This window comes from Gymnoscopelus braueri, assembly GCF_963280865.1.
Source record: "Gymnoscopelus braueri genome assembly, chromosome: 3".
NCBI lineage: Eukaryota > Metazoa > Chordata > Actinopteri > Myctophiformes > Myctophidae > Gymnoscopelus > Gymnoscopelus braueri.
This window is the reverse complement of record NC_137612.1, coordinates 7,784,987-7,807,339: the sequence shown is the minus strand read 5'-3', so window position 1 is coordinate 7,807,339 and position 22,353 is coordinate 7,784,987. Positions and strand designations below refer to the sequence as shown.

The 22,353-nt window shown below is 40.4% G+C and overlaps 1 protein-coding gene across 1 annotated transcript in view; it reads right to left on the bottom strand.

Annotated features, from left to right (window-relative positions):
- The window catches only part of LOC308081758 (sodium- and chloride-dependent GABA transporter 2-like), a gene marked incomplete at its 3' end in the record, with an annotated part of 30,498 nt that extends 20,648 nt beyond the window's left edge, over positions 1 to 9,850 (bottom strand). Inside the window, exons 1-11 of the mRNA XM_080423382.1 lie at positions 9,723 to 9,850; positions 7,887 to 8,096; positions 6,312 to 6,446; positions 5,351 to 5,491; positions 5,133 to 5,232; positions 4,902 to 5,034; positions 3,871 to 4,005; positions 3,508 to 3,611; positions 3,240 to 3,364; positions 3,030 to 3,142; positions 2,309 to 2,446 (exon numbers count right to left, since the gene is read on the bottom strand). Of these exons, the coding sequence (XP_080279508.1) occupies positions 2,309 to 2,446; positions 3,030 to 3,142; positions 3,240 to 3,364; positions 3,508 to 3,611; positions 3,871 to 4,005; positions 4,902 to 5,034; positions 5,133 to 5,232; positions 5,351 to 5,491; positions 6,312 to 6,446; positions 7,887 to 8,094 (1,332 nt within the window). The 5' untranslated portion in view covers positions 8,095 to 8,096; positions 9,723 to 9,850. The remainder of the gene's footprint in view (positions 1 to 2,308; positions 2,447 to 3,029; positions 3,143 to 3,239; positions 3,365 to 3,507; positions 3,612 to 3,870; positions 4,006 to 4,901; positions 5,035 to 5,132; positions 5,233 to 5,350; positions 5,492 to 6,311; positions 6,447 to 7,886; positions 8,097 to 9,722) is intronic.
- Between the last annotated feature and the right edge of the window lie 12,503 nt (positions 9,851 to 22,353).

Sequence of the window (22,353 nt, the reverse complement as noted above, 5' to 3'; positions counted from 1 at the left end):
GAAAATGTTTAATCTGCAACACAATTTTATACAATATGTAGTAGGGGTCCCTGCTTCATCTCTCTCAGCTAAGGGGTCCCTGCTTCATCTCTCTCTCAGCTAAGGGGTCCCTGCTTCATCTGTCTCAGCTAAGGGGTCCCTGCTTCATCTCTCTCTCAGCTAAGGGGTCCCTGCTTCATCTCTCTCTCAGCTAAGGGGTTCCTGCTTCATTTCTCTCTCAGCGAAGGGGTCCTTGGCCTGAAAAACTTTGAAGACCCCTGCTTTATAGACCATTTCCCCCCAATTATTTTTTTTACAGTTTGAACAAAATATTTTACATTGAGGTGCCCAGATGTCTGTAGTGCCCACCTATCCTGTTACTGTTACTGTTACCATACAGACAGACAGACAGACAGACAGACAGACAGACAGACAGACACAGCAAGAGATGGCATTAACAACTGTACTGTACTTCATTCAAACACAGCAAGTGAGCCCACTAGACAAGCCTACTTCGAAGTAAACGCACACGTGTGCTCGCGAACGCGCACGCGCACGCGCACACACACACACACACACACACACACACACACACACACACACACACCAGGCTGACATTATGCCGCTCGCTCGCACGTTATGTGCTTGATTTGTCGTTCTATCGGCACTTTGTGTTTGGTTGTTGTAGATGAACTCACCTAATGATGCTGCAGAGGTTGAAAGAGTTTGACAAACTTCTAGCCTTGTTACAACTATGACCGTCTTGATCCAAGGCTACCGCACTTCCACAGTACAACAATGTTTAAGTCAGAGGAGCATGGTTTGGCCAAAACCTGCGATTAATCCACGTGTTGTTGTTTATATTCGTCTCACCCGGTACGCACGCACGCGCGCGCGCACACGCACACACACACACACACACACACACAGGTCTCAGACGCGATCAGACCGACGGTCATAACAGCTCGTGATCAACAGAAACTAACTTCCCCTAAGGACTTCAAAATAAGAGCCACTGGTAATGATTGATTAACTTAGTTTTATTTTGGTGTCTACTTACAAGAAGTATATAGCCATTTGTAGTAACGTGACACACAGAGCTATAAATAATAACTCTTGCGCTTATTTTCGTTTGATCTGCGCGCAACATTACAACTAAAGTAAGAGCCTGTTTTGAAAATGTACTGAGTAGAAAGTACTAGTACTTGTGTTAAAATGTAACGGATAAAAGTAAAAAGTAGTGCGAAAAATAAATACTGAGTAAAGTACAGATACTCCAAAAAAGTACTTCGTTACTTCCCATCTCTGATTACAACCCGTACATCTACATAAACGTTCAGGTTTCAAATATAAAGTGCGTACCCCATGGCCATGGATGTTACAATTATATACGGGCCGTCAGAAGTACCCGTGTCTTCCTTATTGTTCAATGAAAAGCATTCTAATTCGATCAATGGCCTCTTTCTCCGAATTTTCTCCATGCTTTCAACTAAGCGACCCTAGCGGTTGGGAGGTGTATTGCACTCTGATACATTGTAACTGTATGAGGAAATGGCCGTCGATCGGATTAAAATGCTTTTTATTGAACAACACGGAATAAACGGATACTGTTGAGGAACCGTACATCATTATAACGTCCGTGACCACGAGGTAAGTACTTTATATTTGAAATCTGAACGTTTATGTAGATGTAGGGCCGTAAATGGAGAAAGTGCAAACACCAGGTTGAAGTTCATCAATGACGGTCGTGACAGACGATTGTCTTAAGATCAGTAGTATATCCATTGTCAGACAAACCAAAATACGAAAATATGTCTGGCAAACACAATAACGCACGCTGCGCGAGCGCGCACACACACACACACACACACACACACACACACACACACACACACACACACACACACACACACACACACACACTCGCGCGCCACGAGGGAGGCGGCATGTTGTGGAACCCTGTGTGGAACCTCATCCAGGAGTATAACAGGAGGATAGATTCCATAGCCCGAAGGGACAGTCATGTGTTTGATTGGTTGTTGTTGGTTGTCAGGGCAATATCACAACCAATCGGTGGACGGACATTTAATGATGACGCGTTTTCAGACCCTTTTTTAGCAAACCCGCCCCCTTTTTCCAACAGACCAACCAGACTTACCCAACCCCGCCCCTTTTTCACCGACGCCCTGCCTCTCTTTAAATAGCTTCAGAGGTTAACTCCCCGTTTTGGCCATTTGCCTGTTATCTGTGTGTTGGAACGTGCTATCGCTCGTTCAAAAATGGTCATTGTGTGAATTGTGATAAATGATAAATCATCTGATGTTCTTACCTCGGTCACCATCAGAAGGCCAATAAGGAAACTTGCTACACTGATACCAAGAAGAAGAAGTTTACGTCGATAGCCGGGTTTAAAGAAGGATGGATACATGTCGGAGATCGCTGTGACCAAGGCCTCATGACACACAAACTGTAATAATGAAAGAGGTTGTTTTGCTTACAAATCAATTTCATGACAACTTCATGACAGATGAACACATATCCAGTCACATTACTGGAGTGCATGCTGCTGAACCAAAAGCAATATCATAGGAGGCCATGACTTTTGTATTGTGTATCAGCATGGCTAGCTGCATGTGATTCGGTCAAAGGTAATCAGAGCCGTGCCGATATTCAGTACAACAGCACAACCTCAAGTGTGATATTGTGTTTATACAACAGTTCTTCTACTACAAAGTATTTATCATGTAATGGGAGACAACATTTTAAGATTTGGTTCATTATTTTTATTTTTTTACTTGACTCCACCAACAAATGCTGTAGTTCCTTAAGAACTCCAACAACATGTCACTAAGCAACATACAGTATAAATGTTCAGCACCCACTAGATGGTTAAATTACAGGTAATGTAAACTACTCTAGAATACATTACAGTAAACAAATCCTGTGCTGTTTTACTGTATATTCAGCACTCATGGGATGAATTTGTCCAATCAAAATATGCAACCAGAAGTATTACATTCAATTTCAAACAACTGGATTTCTAGTTTTACCTCACTGTCTAATCCTAGCAAGATGATCATGACGAAAAAGAAGATTGCCCATAGCTGAGGAACTGGCATCATAGCCACTGCACGAGGGTAGGCAATGAACGCCAGGCCAGGTCCTGCAAAGGGTGATTAGATTATGCCATTACACCATGACAGTTGTATCCCTTTTGCTTGCTAGTCATGTTTATATAGTGTATTAGTGTCAAATCCTACCTGATTCAGCAACCATTGAGATATCCATACCCTGCTCATATGCCATGAAGCCAAGAACGGAGAATATGGCAAACCCAGCGATGAAACTAGTTAAACTGTTTAGCAGGCACAAGTAAACACAGTCTCTGTAATTGAAAAATAAGACAATCAGTAAATCACCACGTTAAGGTCCACCAAGTGGAAGGTAAGTACATTGCATTAAAGTAGAGGTTAAATGAATTATTTAGACAATCATTTAATTCATGTCAATAACACCAAAAGGGAATACCTGTAGCAGTTGTTGCTGTATTTGTTGTAGCTACCTAAAGCTGTCAAAACCCCTGTGCAAACTCCATAGGAGTGGAATATCTGGCTACCAGCATCCATCCATACCTGAAAATGTTGGAAGAAGTTAGTTTTGTAAAAATGGTATAGGAGATAAATGGTAAATGGTGCATTTATATGCGCTTTTGTCTAAAGCGCTTTACATAGATTGTGCATTACATTCACCCATTCACACACACATTCATACACCGATGGCGGAGGAAACCATGCAAGGCACCAACCTGCTCATCGGGAGCAATTAGGGGTTCAGTGTCTCGCTCAAGGACACTTCGACACTAACTCTAAAATCTTTGTTTAACTGTACCACCTCTGGATCAGTGAGGCGGGATGGATCAGGGTACAGGTAGAATATGATCCCTTCTTTGGCTCCTGGCAACGTGCACCCACGGATAAGCAACACCACCAACATCAGGTATGGGAAGGTTGCAGTGAAGTAAACCACCTGAGAGAACCACAATCTAATTTAATGTCTGTGTCACATTTAGAGGTTAATTGTTTTGTATTTTGAGCTCATTGCTTAAATCATCATTATCATTTATTTCTATTTTAAAGCAAGACTTCCATTGTTCTGTACCCTTTGTATGCCAATTTATGTGACAATAAACTAAAAGCTTACATCACATGATATAGGTTGTAAAAATAAAAATAACTAGAAAAAGTGCTCCTCGGAGCACGGGTCTCCGCCAGGTCAGGTAGGTTATTGTGGCCTCTTGGTGGCGCTATAAGAGGCCAATGTGAAAAGGGTGCCATTTCTTCTTAGGCTTTTCACTGCATTCATGATTTGAGGCATTTTGTTCGAAAAATTTGTTTTGCTAAATTAGACCTGCTGGTGGCGCTATAACAGGCCAATGTGAAAAGGGTGGCATTTCTTCCTCAACCTAGTGGGAATCTGCGTGCAAAATTTCACGGAAATTGCATGCTGCATTCATGATTTGAGGCATTTTGTTCAAAACGAACCAATCCTGCAAACTTTGGAAGCCAATATTAGGCAATCAGGATAGAATATAGGAAATCACATGACTATAGAGATACTGTGTACCGATTTGTGTGATGTTTGGACAAAATCTGTAGGAGTAATATCCAAAAATGTGTTTTGCGCAAATCTGCCTCCTGGTGGCGCTATAACAGGCCAATCCGAAAAGTTTGAGGGTCCTGAATTGGCATCCAGGGAGTGTGTGTGCACAGTTTGGCAGTGACCGGGCCAACGGTGCGGACAGGGTGCAAAACATAGTCTCGGCCATGCCTTTTGGCCTGGCGGAGAATAATAACAACAACAACAACAACAACAGCAATAATAATAATAATAATAATATAAACAATGCAAGGATTCTGCCTTACCTTTCCTGTAGACTTCACTCCTTTCCAGACACAAAAGTAACAGATTATCCAGGCAAGCAGTAGACAAAGCGCTAAGTCCCATCGAACACTGCCAATTTCTTCAATCCCACCAGACAAGCCCAATATTCTTCTCCTGCAATAAAAGTATGTTTAGGATTTCAACCTAAACAGTTGAAGCACGGAAGAAACGTCCTCAAAAGTATACAGTATACTTTCATTATTTTAACTTACTCCCAAAATTCTATGACTGAAGATGTTCTGGGTGAAGATGCTGTACTTCTAAGGAGGTGCTCATTAGTTGATTGATTCTTGCCAGTCTCGAAACAGCCGTCTTACATGACAAAATAAAAGGATATGCTTTGATCAAGTTAAGCAGAATTGGTGATGGACAACAAAAAGAAAACAAAAAGTTTAATTGTTCATAGTTTTTGGTAATTAATTGTGATTACCTGTGTTCCAACTGTTCCGGCAGTTTGCCCAAGGCAGCTCGGCACTGAATGAGAAGAAAAGGAAGAGGAACGCCCAGGCCAGTATGATGATGTAATACACTCCTGTGTATAAAACAACCACTTGGCTTCCATATCCCAAGCCTATTGAGAAATACGTACATCATATCAACATGGGCCATATTCACACTGCAGCCATTTTGCTGTTACAGTACGTCATACTAGAGGGGTGGGGAAACGCCACCCTGTCCCACCCCCCTTGTTTTGTATGACATTCCAACACTATGGCCGTCATTTGAATGTGGTCAATTATACAGGACAGCTAGAATGTGCCTCCTAGTGATATACTGATTTTGACTCAGTCCTTCCCAAACCTGGACCCAAATAATGACTAAATACACCCTAACCGAACACTTTTAAAGGAAATGCAAACTGAAATAAACCATCACAGCTTGGATCGGGTGAATTATCATCATGATCCAGAGCTAACAGTCTGTCTAAAGGCAATGGTCCTTAACCACTTGAACCCCAGCATCCATATTCTTGGGGTAACACTAGCCAAAAACAGCAGATCTACAAGCTCACAATTACAAGTTTTTTGGTGAAGAGATTTGGCGTAGACGGAAAGAAATCGGTCCATACATCGGGAAATATAGTAGTTGCTCAGTAGGTCACAGCTTACACTCCTGAAAGATCTTTGATCTAGAGCGCAATGTCAACAAATTATTTGATAGGCTACACATTTTACATTCGGTTGAGCTGTTTAAAAGGTAATAGTGATATATAAACAGCTAAACAGGGTGAATGGCAGTCGACCAGAGGAAATTGCCGATACATTTCTTGCCGCATGCACAAAGCTCTTTCATTAATAGTCTGTAAATAACTTTAACATTCAATTATGTATTAAAATGACTATATTGTTCTGGTATCATCTGAAGTCATGCTGAAGAGATTGAAATGTTACCTTCAAAGAGTGGGCATATTTTCCTCCAACATGTTATTCCACCCTGACTGGTGTACTGACCCAGTGATGTCTCCAAGAAGAACAGAGGGATGCCACAGGTGAACAGGAACAGAATGTAAGGTATGAAGAAAACACCTGGGAAATGTCATATAGCCGGTAAATATGAAATATTTTCAAAGATATATATTTCTAAAGAATAATAATAGCTACAGTATTTTTTTACTATAGTCACTATTCTTGCTAAAGAAGTGTAGGGCTTAAGTGGTTAAAATGAAGCCTGCTAAACCACACCGGTCGCAGAAATCACATTTCATTTGATGGTCTGGTTTACCAGGCTAGTTAAAGGAGAATTCCGGACAAATTAAGTGTTATCTTTCATGTCTCGTTACTCACCTAGCGACGTAAAAAGTGGCGTTCTTTTTTTCCATATATTCCCCTGTCGTCATTTTTTAAACACCCTCCGTTGTTATAATGGGAGCGAGTGGGTTAGTGAAGTTCGTCTGGCAACACGAGTTGCCAGGTTCTGGAAAGAAACAAGCATCCAGTGTTAAATCGTTCGCCATTAACGGCAGGCTCGCAGGAATTTTCAGCGCATGTTTGACTATCATGAGACTCTACAATGAATCGTAGTAGAGAAAAAAATAACATTGCGTCGGTTATAATAGACGAACTTCACTAACCCACTCGCTCCCATTATAACAACGGAGGGTGTTTAAAAAATGACGACAGGGGAATATATGGAAAAAAAGAACGCCACTTTTTACGTCGCTAGGTGAGTAACGAGACATGAAAGATAACACTTAATTTGTCCGGAATTCTCCTTTAAAATGGGGCTCACTGACAGGACATTACAGTAAGTGACGAGTTTTATAATGCTTATCATCTAGAACACCAACCAGTGAGTCATGACTCATGATGACCCAAAAATAGGTTGTGAGAAGTTCTTCAAAGGTCGTGAACCAAGAGCAACATAAGTGAACACTATCTGATCTAGTACACTGGTTTATCACTTCATTGGTGCTGAGCGTCCTGGATCAAACCTGTTGAGAATCACTAGTTTAGATCACTGGTTCTCAACCTTTTCAGGACGTGACCCCCCAAAATAATCATAATTCGAACTGAGGACCCCCAAAAATAATCATATTTGAACTGGGGACCCCCACCCTGACAGGCACTTGGAATTGTAGGAGTTGAGGCATTACATTTAGTTTGACTCGGTTCCACAGATAAATATATTGTGAAAATAGCAGATCTTGTAGATCGACTATTTTCACAATTTCTGCCTCCCCCCCCAAAAAATCCTGTGGGGACCCCCCTGGGGGAACCACTGGTTTAGACAACTCATTTTCCAGTCAGTAGTCCAGAGTTAATACAGTTCCAAAGGTAGGCTGGGTATGACAAGAGATGGGGACCGTAAGCGGGGAACATAGAACCTAACCTAAACCTAACCCTAACCATAACCTTAGTGGGGGAACATAGGTCCGGGGAACATAGGTATGACCCCCAAGAGATGTATGAACACCATATTCAGGATTATATTCTCATCAACATTTTGAGACAATTATAATAATATACCTCCTCCATTTTTGTAGCAAAGATATGGAAACCTCCAGACATTTCCCAAACCAACGATGTGTCCAGCTACTGCCAGGAAGAATTCCATTTTGTTGGCCCATTGGTCTCTCTCCTGAGGTTTGGGCTGAGGATGGCCCACACCACTGCCAGGGTTCATCAGCTTCATGCTCACCTGCTGTGAGTCACATCTCTTCTCCATGTCAGCCATAGCTGGAGTGGAGGATTGGGTCAGGATTTACAAAATGTGCTATATATTTTTTCTGTTATGTATACATTATTTATTCATTGCAATCTTTTTTCATGCCCAGCGTTCTGCAGTACAAAAGTAAAAGTACTCATTATGCAGAATGTCCCATTTCACAAGTTTTCAAATGTATAAAAATCTTTAGAAAATAGCAGATCTACAAGCTCACAATGGGTCGCATCGCGACGAATTGTGAGCTTGTAAATCGGCTATTTTCAAATGGCCGAAATGTATTTTATATAGGGCTGAAGTGGGTAATGTATGTTTTGTAATAATAATCAAAATCTGCAAAGTAACTAGTAGAAACTAAAGTTTTCAAATAATTGTAGTGGAGTAAAAGTATAATATTTGCCTCTGAGATGTAGTGGAGTAGAAGTAAAACTACTGCAAATTAGAAGTACTCCAGTAAAGTAAAAGTACCTCAAAATTGTACTTAAGTGCAGTACTTGAGTACATGTACTTTGTTATGTTACTGTAATGTAAATGTTACTTTACACCACTGGATCCAAGCTCACCCACCACTCAACTGTACCATCACTCTCCACCCTTTCATAAGCAGGGTTAAAAGTTTTCCTGACCTAGACAGATATTATCACCTCGACGAATTTAGTCGGTATCTCTTTAGAGCAGTGTTACAAAGTGGTACAGTATGCAGTAATAAAATCAAATATATGAAAATCTAATATAATTCTTCTCTGCGTAATTCTTACCAATGTCGGCTTTCAAATTTGAATCCACAATGCTGAAATACCTAGATATTTAGGGCTTGTGTATCCTCAATGTTCTATCACTGTCTGCAGTTTGAGAGTTGAAGACGAGATTAGTCTTGAAGTAATTTCCTTCTCTGTCTCTCAGCAAATAATGCATAATATTCTATACTTTTGGTGTTTGAGTAATCAGTAGAAAAAATATATTGAATTGGGATTATGTTTATTATTGCTATTAGATTAGTTTGCTGCGGTCAAACTGCCTGTTTGAACTCTGTGCACTATGTTAATAGCACTAATAAACATTTTTGTTCAGTTCAGTTTGGAAGCCCTCTCCCCAGTGTTTTTCCTAGTAATAAGTGGCCCACATAATAAGCCTTAAGGCCCTTCTTTGCCATATTGTCATGATGAGATGTGAAGGTTGTTCTAAAATGTAATGGCAAACCACCTACATCTAACCTACATTAAAACATAATTTGATAGCAGTATGAGGACTATTGTGGCTGTGACAAGTGGGCTTTATTTCCTCTATGAAAATGAATCTCATGATGTGTTTTAAAAATGTGTTACTTCTTACTCTGCCCTCTGAGAGCTACACATGTTTTAGCTAATGACATTCTATCTTTGCATGTCCTGATTTGCATCCTCAGGCTTTTCTCTACATTTATGTGCTCAATTTTCAACATTGCATGTGCACAGGGAGTTTGCAAATTCTAATCTAGCTTGTAAAAACCTGCATGTGCTCATTAACATTTGCTTGACTAACATGATTGTAAAATATAAATACAAAGAACAACTTAGCCTACTTTAGACACGCAAGCAACTGTTTTTACTTTATAATTTGCTTGATTAGATCTCAAACGGACAAACGTTTCTTTACTTTACCTCATGTAACTGGAGAGTCCTCTTCAGAAATGGTGTGCAAGATACTCCAAGCAAACAAGAGTGAAACTGTGATGGCTGGCCGGTACAATCTCTGTGAGGTGCAGCTATTGAGGCCTCCCAAGTCTTCACTTGAACCCAAAATAGAGAATGACAAAAGCACACTGAAAGACACACACAAACAAACAAACACACACACCCACTTTCTCGCTGTCTGTCTGTCTGTCTGTCTGTCTGTCTGTCTGTCTGTCTGTCTGTCTCTCTGTGTGTCTCTCTCTGTGTGTGTGTGTGTGTGTGTGTGTGTGTGTGTGTCTCTCTCTCTCTCTCTCTCTCTCTCTCTCTCTCTCGCTCTCTCTCTTGCAGAGCCTCAGTGTATTTTCATGTTAGCTGAGATAAAGGAGATAACCACTATGGGGTTAACGGCTTCTATTATACACAACATGGGAGGGCTCTAGTTGTTAAAGGTAAAAGACAAGTTGCCTGAAAAACATAATGGCATTAGATCATCCAATATTGTTATATAGAGTTGGGAAGTTTCAATACGTAACTGATACAAATTAAAGTAAGTGTTAAATAGCTCTATATTCTCTATGCTCTGTAGACTAGAGTGTTTGTTCAAGAACACAACAGTATCCCCACATTTACATTACATACATTTCAGGTGGCGTACCAATTTTATTCAATCAGGAGAGAGAACTCTTAAGCTCCTTACACACCAGGGGCGTATTTTTTTCATGCGAATAATACGTTTTTTTTAAAAACCTTATAAAGTCAATGCAAGCTTCCATGGAGCGAAAAAGCGAAAAAGCGAAGCGAAAAAACGTCTTTTAATTATTCGGAACGAGTCCTAATTTTGCGTATATTCGCATAATCGTCGGTGTGGAATGACCTTTACAGGACACAGGATAAATAAATGAAATTGAAAGTGATGACATAAGGAAGTGAGCAGACAGAATTGAAATTGGAAGACTATAACATTTAAGCTGATAAATGGGGGTATACCCTCTCCTGATTGGCTGAAGTTGGGAACCCACCTGAATTGTTTTCCCTGTGTATTAGAGACAGGGAGACCCCTGTTAATGAACAATCACTCTAACATTGATTACTATCAGAAAATAGAGTTTTAACTTTTTAACTAAAAACCTTTTGTTTTTAACCAAAGAATATCACTTTACACTGCCTTTAACGGTACAAATTAAACCCCAGCATATTCTGGGAAAACCTTGGCAGAAAATAGCAGATCGACAAGCTCACAACGCATGTAGATGTAGAGCGAAAACAGAAAAGTCACTAGTACTGAGCCCTGAGGGACTCCGATCAACAACGTATGGGGTTTAAGTGGTTAAAGGTTAAAACAGAGTTTGGTCTGCGGAAGTTGAGGAACAGCAAACAGGTTTTCTTCTCTCGTTGACACCCCCATGGCATTACGTTTCATGATGGACAAAGCACGCAAATACTGGATTAGGTTTCTCACTGCGTTGTAGTGGTCTAGATCAGTGGTTCTCAACCTGTGGGTCGGGACCCCAGGGGGGGTCCCCAAATGATTTTTTTGGGGGGTCCCCAGATGATTAGCTTAATTTTCAACATTGTTTTGATACTCAAAAGTAAACAAACTAACATACAGTATAAGTGCATACTGCACATTTCTAAAGTGACAATTTAATGACTTTTAAGACCTTTTTAATACCAAATTGTCAAATATTACATAAGTAAGAGGCAAATGTTGTGAAAATAGACGATCTACAAGCGTTGTCAGCTTGTAGTTTGGCTATTTTCACAATATTTATCTGTATCTGTATAAACTAAATGTAATGCCCACAATTCCAAGTGTTTGTCAAGGTGGGGTGGGGGGGTCCCCAGTTCACATATGATTATTTTGGGGGGTCGTGGCCTGAAAAGGTTGAGAACCACTGGTCTCGATTTTTGTGAATCGTCTTTCCACCCCAACATTTCACTGCACATGCATGTACAGGATTAGAATGAATCTTGAAGATGACTTTTTGTGTCATTTAATGACTACTTTAATCGACAAACAGCAACTTCGCAAGTTTTCACATTCAACTTGCACATTTTTTTACTACTATTACTACCACCACCACTACTACTACTACTTCGCTCATATTTATTTCAGATAAAAACAGCTATGTTTATGTATTTATTCATTCATTCATTCAAATGGTGCAGGCTATCTAAAGTTGCAGTGAAACTCTAGAGTTAAACCATGTGATACTAAAATGCCCCATTGAAACCAACACAAGGTATTCCTTTGAAAGGAAAGGGTGGGGTGGTACACCTTGGAAGGAGGAGGTTCCACCACACACGTAAAACTGGTAAAACCGTGGGTAAAAACACCTATTGAATGGGCACATTAGTCAGTGGTTCTCAACCTTTTCAGGCTGTGATCCCCCAAAAAATAATATTTGAACTGGGGACCCCCCACCCTGACAAGCACTTGGAATCATAGGAGTTGAGGCATTACATTTAGTTTGACTTGGTTCCACAGATAAATATTGCTGAAAATATATTTATTTGACAATTTTGCCAATGTTTGACCAGTTTTTATAGTAGAGTTTGTTGATTACTTTTGATGCAGTAATGGTCTTTTTTCATCTAATTTATTATAATTTTTTTGTTTAAAAAGGTCTTAAAAGTCCTTCCATTGTCGCTTTACTGTCATCTGGGGACCCCCACAATCATATGGGGACCCCCTGGGGATCCCAATTCACAGGTTGAGAAACACTGCATTATGTTTTGCAACCTGTCCGTCCGTCCGTCCGTCCGTCCGTCCGTCCGTGTGTGTGTGTGTGTGTGTGTGTGTGTGTGTGTGTGTGTGTGTGTGCATCTGACAGTGTACAGCTAATCTCTGGCACCGTTGGCTTGATCGCAGCAAAACTGTGCACACACACTCCCTGGATGCCAGAGCAGAACCTCTGCCACAAACTTTCACATGGGCCTGTTATAGCGCCTGTTATAGCGCCGACTTCTGTAAAACAATTTCATCCATATTACTCCTTCAGATTTTATCCAAATTTCACGCAAATCGGTAGACATGATCTCTATAGTCATGTGATCAAGACAGATCTGTTAGATTTTTTATATTCTATCCTGATTGGTTGAGATTGACATCTTATGATTTATTTAAATTGTTTTGGCTTTTTCTGCCTTTATTGATATTATACAGTAGTCTGACAGGAACTGGGGAGAGAGAGAGATGGGGAGCATAGCCGCGGGAAGACCTTTTAGGTTAGGGGTGCGGTATGCACACCTCATGCACGCGCGCGCATGAGGATAATTTCTTTTATTTTGATGGGGGGGGCGGTAGGGGGTGCAGTACCTGGGGGTAGGGGGGGCGGCCGCACCCCCAGCACCCCTACTTCCCGCGGTACTGATGGGGAGTGATACGCATCAAAGGTTGTCGTGATCGGGATTCGAACAGGGCACCTATAGGCATTGCAGCCTATAGGTGCCCGGGCCAAGCTTGACATCTAAACTTTGCATTACGTTGAGGAACAAATGCCACCCTTTTAACATTGCCCTATTATAGCGCCACCAGAACGCCGATTTTTTTTAATTATTATTTTTAATATTACTCCTACAAATTTTGTCCAAACATCACACAAATCGGTACACATCTCTATAGTCAAGTGATCAAGACATATGTCCGATTTTTCATATTCCATCCTGATTGGCTAATTCCGAACATTGCTGGCCCACAATAACCTACCTGACCTGGGGAGACCTGTGCTCCGAGAAGCACTTTTTCTAGTTATACAGTGTTATAAGCAGATTATAATGCAATATACTGTAGACATGGGATGCATAGCAAGTGTTACCCAAATTCTTTTCAGATTGGGGTCTGCGGCAAAATGCATATCAATTTGGGGGTCATTGATTGACATAAAAAAAAAGTTTGAGAACCACTGGCTTGAAGGAGTAGTTCACCCAAAAAAACTTATTTTCTATCAATTACACATTTTTTCCCATGAATTGGACCGGCTGAGTCCCCAGTAGGAGACTCAATTGAGTCTACTACTGGGCAGCCACCCTCATACAATTATTGGCTTAGGAATGCGACAAAAAAATAACTCCATGATGAGGTTTCATGGGGTGTGTAATTGAAAGAAAATAAGTCATTTTTGGTGTGAACTGCTCCTTTAAGTAGTTAACCTGATAACTGAATGTCCTCAGAGAACTGACCAGAAGTCCATAAAGGGGCTTGGTTTAGTCTATAGTGTCATTCTCTTATCAAGCTGTCCGCTGTCTAATGTCAAGTGTCAAGGATAATTGTCTTTTTTTCTCACTAGTATTGGGAAAAGAGTCATGAACCCACATGCTTCCATGAAAACATGTCCTCTTTTGTAGTCAATAATTGATCGAGAAGAACGAGTTTTTTTCTGTCAATTAAAAGTGGATCAATAGCTGAATCAGTTAATACCACAACACAACCACTTTTCTTTTTTTTTTCTTTTTTTTTTCTTTTTTTACAGAGGATGCATCAGATTAGACACCGTTTTTCCAATCTTCTATATTGTCCAATTTTGGTGAGCCAGTGCGAATTGTAGCCTCAGTTTCCTGTTCTTACTTACAGAGTTTGAATTTGTTCTCCTGCTATGCCACAAAAATGTGGAATGCCCTACCAAAAGCTGTGAAGGAGTGTAAAACGTACCTACAGGTGGCTGCAATTTGAAACTGGCCCCTGTGATAAAAGAAAAGTGCAAGTGTGGTGTGGCAGTAGGTGTTCAAGTAGGGGCTTGTGCGGTACCCGCAAGGGCCACAGAGTGGCCCACAGCGTTGAGTAAATATGACAGGTCCAGTTGTGGAGCGAAACGTACCCGCAAGGCCCAGAAACTGGGCCTAATGCGATGGGTTGGCCTCGGGTAAGTGAGAAGGTGGTCTCCTCTCTGCTGGTTGATGTAGATGGTGATTTAGCCTAGGCAGGCTAGCTGTCAAACTGTCAAACGCTGTGAGGCCAGCTGACGCTGCTAAACCGGCGACAACTGTCAGACAAGAGTGCCGGTAGCAGATGAGCCGGGGCCGGGCGGTCTTCGTAGGCATGTAACGAGCGATCAAAGTGGCCGATCGCTACGATCCTAAAGTGCATTTAGCGTAGACATGTCAAACTATCATGGCTTGTAGTTTTAACAGTGATGAACTGTAGCAGATCTTCATTCCACATTTAATGCGGACCCCATCTGCCCGAAAAGGAAATCTTTAAACCAAATGTATTTGATATACATGAACTCTCCATGAGGGAATCCCTAAACTCATGAGTGTAAAAACTACATGAAATATTTCAGGTGATCAACCATCATGTCCTTGAAATAATTATGGAGATTTATTTTTTGAAATACCTTTTTTGTCTTTAAAATGTATTTACAAGCATTTAATCTGCTCTGTAGGTTTGAAGTAATACAAGCAGGGTTATGATCTACGGGTGCACCCTGGTAAGTATCTTTTTAGTTAAATATCCTTTTAACTGTAGATATCCTTTTCAATTTTATTTATCTTTTAAATTGTAAATATCCTTTTTAACTGTATGGTAAGTATGAATATTTATGAACTATGGATCCATGACCTCAAATACCCAACACAGTATGAATTTACAATTAGATTCAGATCAACACACAATGATATACATCAATCCACTGTCAAGTGTCAATAACCCCACCATGAATCACAGAGGTGTGTGTATGTGTCACGGCCCTGCCCCTCTGCCTCACTGTTGGCTAGCCGGCAGCCTTGGTGATTGCCAGAGTGGAGCAGGCCGTCAGGCCAACTTGCTACACCTGCGGTGATGGGTGTGGCAGAGTATATAATGTCCTCTCCTTGAAATCTTTGGATCTCTCCATATCCTCTCTTGGGTGCCACCTGGCCTCAGCCCTTTTGTTTAGTTTTCCACCTTTCTCTACAACACTCACAGCACACTCCACACATTCACACACTACATACATAACTGACTACTGACTTATTCACACCTCATTCCATTCCTTTTGTTTATTGCTTTATTTCTTAAAGTTATAGTAAAATAAATAGTTAACATGTTTGCATCGTGTGTGGACTCCCTTCTTTTTCCATGTAACCCTAGTGCATGACAGTATGTGAGTGAGTCCACTGACAGTCCAACCACACTGTGGAGTTTAGTATTATGGGATGGATAATGTGCAGAATTCTGAGTTGTGTTTTCAGTTCATTTCTGTGACTTGTGCAAAGTTCTGTCCTACCACACTGGTAAAACCACAGTTAGTGCAGAGTGAGTCTCAGAGGAAAATTCAAAAGATGATTTTCACATGCAGTCTCCTGGGTTTGTAGCTCGCCATCCTTGGTAGACCTAGACTCTGGCCTCATCCAAAAAACCTGACCTGTATGACAAGCATACAGGACCACATGAAAAATTAACAGTATTTCTGAACAGCATTTCACAATAAGTGTCTTTCAATTAATTCAAATAAAATACAATCTCTTTTCAGTAGTACAACAAACTAATAAAATAAAATACATTCTCATCATGAAATAAAATAAGATGCATTGTAATAAAGTGCTTTTCTCACCAATGACATCCAAATAAAGTGCTCCTCTAGCCACCAGGAATGGTGGTGCAGACAGAGGGCAGCTACACCCAGCACACACTCAGCTAGGAATGAAAGGTGTGGAAAATACCCTTATTTAGAAACCCATTTTATCAAAAGCTAAAGCATGACAAAATGTACAAAAATGAAATAAAAGCATCACACAGTCATCTACTGTGGTGACATGAAACAGCTTTGTTCCATTTAGAGTGCAAAATATATCTCACATAAGTAACCAGGTAGGTTAGCTTGGAACCACAATGCTAGCCCTAGCCAAACAATTGTGCTAACTCTGCATTGGCATTGCATGATAAATTAGCCTATTAGCTGTAAACATGGCTAACAGCATGGCTGCTTTAGCTGTTAAGGTTGCTAACATAAAGTTTGTAGAAACTCACCAATGTTTATCAGAAAGGAACTCTTAGCCCTCTGGCAACACTGTGATGATGGGCAAGGTGTGTGCTGTCTTGTGTGGCTTCTATATAATTATTTTAGGTTTAAAGTATTAATTAGTTCTTAATTAAGGCTCTGTGGCTCCGTCTCTCTCAGGGTTGGTTCTGTGGGTATAGAGAGTGCGAACGCGTCGTCACCACGGGGGGGCGTGGCATAGTAGCGCAGACATGTTTGTTTTGGGCAATGTTAAGTCAACCTGGGCTGCGTCCGAAATCCCCTACTCATCCCCTACTCCCTACTCCCTATATGGGGATCCAGAAGTAGTTGACTATAGTAGTGAACTCATCAGCAAATTTCGGACACTACTTGGGTCGTCGTCTATTGCGTCATCGCTGTCGCACAATTAAAACGCAGATCGGATAGCTGTTGGAGCAATGAATAATTAACTCCACAATGATTCTGGATTGTAAATAACATACCAATATGATGCATGATTATTGAAATATATAGTATTCATAACATGTAACATGTAAATAGTTGTAGAAATAGTCATAGCATAGTGTGAGTAATGAATTCATATGAGAAATTCATATTTATTTTGAGAATAAAAATCATTAAATGATTTCAAATGTATTCTTTGGTTTTGCATGTAACAACATGAATTGAACTCTTTTACCCCTCTACCAAGTAAATTGTGTAAAGAAAACAATACAAAAAAACAATATAAAAATTGGGCTCTCTAACAAGAGGTAACAACCCAAAACAAACAAACATTGTGCTACATTTTGGCCACAATAAGTAGTGCAAGATAGAAACAGAAAACAAAAAAATACTTTAACTGCCATAGAAAGTGCAATATGAGAGTGCAATAGTCCTGAGTCACTTTGGACCTGAGAGTGCAATAGTCCCGAGTCACATTTTGGACCCGAGTCATACTAAACCAAACCACTTTGGGTTCAACCCATTAAAACGGGGAACGCAACTGTGTAACCACTTTAATCATTCTTTTATACTTAAAAATAAAACAAAATAGCTGATATACAAGCTCATAGCGCGGCACTGAGTGCCGCGCTATGAGCTTGTAGATCTGCAAAAAAAAATGTAATCGTGAACATTTTGTGCAAATCTTTGAATATATATATTTTTTAAGTTTTTTAACTCAAATCTTTGCTTCTGGGGGTCCCTGGAACAAAATATTTTGAGATGGGGGTCCAGTAGCAGCTTAGCAGAAGTGGTCAGGCAGCAAGACCAGCAGAGACCTAGAGAATTCGAACCGTATTAAAATGAACCTTGTTGCTAATGTGTGAGCTGTGATTGGAGTATGAGTACGTGACGTAATGACCAGCTGAGCTGTGAATGGGGAATAGAAAGCTGATGTTCACATCAGCTGACTGACCGCTGGTTACAGCTTTGGCGTGCACGACTTCCGTGTCCTGCATGAACTAACGCTATGCTTCATTTCAATCAGAAACACTCACGTCTTAGTAGATAAAGACCAAAGAGCCACAAAAGGAATACAGTTAAGCTTGGCGTTAAAGCTCCGCTCTTGGGAGAATATTCACTGAATTTTGTCGAAGCAGCCTGCTAAGCATATATTCAGAGAATGCTTAAGCAAATTCCCCAAACTAATAGATGCATACTCTCTGGTTTCAGCCAAGCGGCAGCTAGGCTACTCAGAGAGTGCATAACTGAAATCCCCCCAACACACGGAAGCCAACGCCAAGTCTAAAAAACGCCTTTATCAGTCATACTATATTATGTGAAGCAGCAAGCCTGCTACTGACTTTACTAGAAAGCGCATACATCCTGAAGTCATCCTACAATTATGTGATAAGAGACTATGTGTAACAGCAAGCTTGCTGTGGACCTCAGCATTTAATTATTAAGCTATACTAAAAGAATGCAAGCATGCATCTTAAAAGAGGTCATCCTAAGATTAATGAGATAAATAATATAAATAAGTTTAACATAGCACCTGTTGATCCTGAACTTCAGAGTTCCTCAGCATTTGATTGATAAGCTAAATTAACGAAATGCAAGCATGCATTTTAAACTATGTGTTCAACAGGCCTGATGAATCCAGTAACCTGTTGATTCCTGCACTTCAGGAGTCCTAGTCGGTATCGTAAAACGACGTCCACTGCTGTGCTGCATCGTGAATAGGATTCGAAAAGGACATTCTATTTCTTTACTTTTTAAAGAAATCTGATATAAATAGATATATGAGGTGATCCTATATTAAAATAAAATGTATTAGCCTACTATGTGTAACCTTTCCTATCCGCACAGATAAGAGGGATGCAAGCCTGCATCTGTAAAAGGTCAAACTATCTAAATCAGAATGTGAACGCAACGCCCCTGTAATCACCAGGCTGATTAATAGCAGCTGAACGCAGCCACTGGTTAGTTGGCGGTTGTCAGTCTTCCTGGTTACATAGTGTAACAGCAGCGTGCTGCAAATCTTTCCTATCCTCTCAGATAAGAGGGATGCAATCCTGCATCTGTAAAAGACCTATCTGAATCAGAATGAACCCATGCCAACCACTTTTTGAATACGACTCTTCTTTATTAACCGATCGTCTCCTCACAAATGCCACTCATTGCTTTTTGAGCCATAACAATGTCCTCTTTCCCTGGGCGAATGTAACGCTCATAAGCTGCTGAATACCAGCGACCCATAACTTTTAGAGTTGAAGCCGGGACCAGAGTGGCTGCTGAGGTAGCCGCGCCAATGCGGAATGAATGAGAAGTATATGGCTGTGGAGGCAGCCCGCATCTTTTGCAGAGGAGACGGAGCCGGGCCGTAAACCATGATCTTGACATTGGCTTTCCCTTGTCGGTCAGGAACAAGGGTTCGTCTTGCCTCGCCAGAGGACGTCTTTGCAGGTACTGGATCATAGAGGACAGAGGACAAAACATGGTTTTAATTTGGGAAATGATGACATCTGCTCCTTTTCCCTCCCTGTCTGATTTAGAATGTTTAAGATGTATGGAAAACATATGAGCCTTGACCGAAATATCAGAGATAGCAAGATCATGAAGAGGATCGAAACGTTCTGATTTAGATGTAAATTCCCCGCACCTGAGAAACCCGTAAAAAGCAGAGAAGAAAACCGCTTCCAGTAATGAGTCTGTATAAACACCAAAACCTTAAGTGAGCCACCAATTTGTGCACAAGAGGTAAAGTAAGGGGAAGGCGCTTATCCTTGGTCGGTGGATGCTCTTTATTAAGCCCGTTGAAGAGGAGGCGAATAGCAGGATTCCCGAGGAGGCTACATACAGAGGGATCTGTACATCTAAAATGAAACTGAATGCCTGCTACATAACCTTTGATGGAAGAAAGCTGCATTTTCCGGGATTCAAAACAGTGAACAATAAAAACAGTAATCATGGAGATATTAACAGGCATAACAGAAATAGAAAAAGCAGTACAAAATGAACAGAAATGGGACCATGCCAGATCATACATTTTAATTGTAGATTTTGCCAATCCTTGGCGCATGAAGAGAGCTGCAGAGTTCATGTAAGACTGGAGTTTTTGCTCTAATCTAAGATCGTTTGATCGAAGTCTGGGCAACGCAGCGGGCAGAGATCCCGGAATGCCTGAAATTTAAAGCGGGATAAACAATCAGCTGATTTATTTTCTAACCCAGGAATGTGAGCTGCGCGGAGCGTGAAGTTGCCCATTACACTAGACCAGGTTAGACGTCTGACAAACCTATTAATAAAGGGAACAGCAGAGCGGCCTTTATTAATAATATTGACTGTTGCTTCGTTGTCACAAAACACTACAATGTTTTTTCTTGACCATAAATCACCCCAGAGAATGGAAGCTACAACTATGGGATATAATTCCAACACTGCTATGGACTGTAGCTGAGGCGGCAGATCTGACAGTTCTTTTGGCCACTCCCCTGCAAACCATTGATCATTGAGAACACCCCCAAAGCTGCGTCTGTAAACAATTTGAGGGTGACTGACGTTTCTGTATGATCATTATAAAAGAATGAAATACCATTCCACTTATCACAGAGCAGTGACCAGAACCTGAGATCGGACCTACAACCCTCGTCTAAAGTGACCATATCTTGGAGTTTCTCTGCCGTTCTTGACAAATCTAGCAATCGTGAAATGAATGATCTACCCTGCATGGTGATTCTCATAGCAAAATTAAGATGGCCTAGAACAGACAACAGTTCACGTTTAGAAATTGTGACTGACTCCAAGATGCTTTTCATGATTTCTCTAATGCGCTCTAATTTTTCGAGGGGCAAAGATGCTTGCATGCGCTCGCTGTCTAAATTAATCCCTAAAAATTCAATTATTTTCAATGGACCTTGAGTTTTTTCTAACGAGAGAGGCACGTCCAAATGGTTAAACACCTGTTTCAAATCATTAATGCAACGACCTGGACAGGCGTGCGGATAATCAACCACAAGGAAATCATCCAGTAGGTGAATAACAAACGGCAGTTTGCAATTATTCAACAGAATCCAGCAAAGCGCTTCCAATAGCGTGTTAAATATAGATGGACTACTACGACATCCAAAGGTTAGTCTGACTGAAAAATACACTTTACCCCTCCATTTAATCCCGAACAAATGCCACTGAGTTGGATTTGATTTGAACATTTTATTGGAGGATAAACCCCTTGAGATGCAGCATCTCGTCTTCCAGGGGGTCCTCAGGCACAACATACAAACATTGATACAAAACAATCACATAACATTCAACAACAACAACAACAACAACAAAACATACACATAAGGGCTCTCACACCATCCCAGACCAGTCTACATCTGTTATGCCATAATAAAAATAATAATAATAAAAATAAATAAAATAATAATAAAACAATCAATTATGAAAAATATAAATCAAAAGCAAGAACAGTTAGATTTTAGGGAATCAAGCAGAGATATTTTGAAAACAGAAAATGAAATAATTGATCTAAGTAAAGTGGATAAATTGTTCCAATCAGAAGGTGCTTTAAACTTAAAAGAACGTCTCCCAATTTCTTTGTTGTGTATTTCTTAATGGGTACAATGAAAATGTCTCCTATCATGAGGAGATAACCAATTTAACGTACCATACAGAACACAGTGATGTGTACTGTAAGGACACCTGAGTACAAATCTACATATATTATTGTAAACTACATTTAACGAATGAAGATGTGTCTCAGAGGTGTTCTGATAAATGATGTCACAATAGTCAATGATAGGAAGTAGAAGCTGCTGAACAATATATTTTCTTATTTGAAAAGTAAACCAGTGTATTGATCTATACATTAATCTGAGACCATTATTTACTTTACTCCTAACAGAATCGATATGGGGCTTAAAAGAACATTCAGAATCTAACCAAAGGCCTAAGTATTTGAATGTTTCCACTGTTTTAAGGGGAGAGCCATCTGTAAAACAAATAGACAATTCAGAGGATGTACGATTAAAAAAGTACCGAGTACCAAACACCATGCTGCACGACTTCTGCTTGTTTAATATAAGATAGAACCAAATTAAATTCCGTTTGCAAGGAGCTTTGAATTTTAGATATATCACAATCAGATGTATAAATAGCTGTGTCATCAGCATATAACTGTATGGAGCAATTTGTACATATTTTGGGAAGATCATTAATGAAAATGGAAAAAAGTAAAGGACCTAAGATTGATC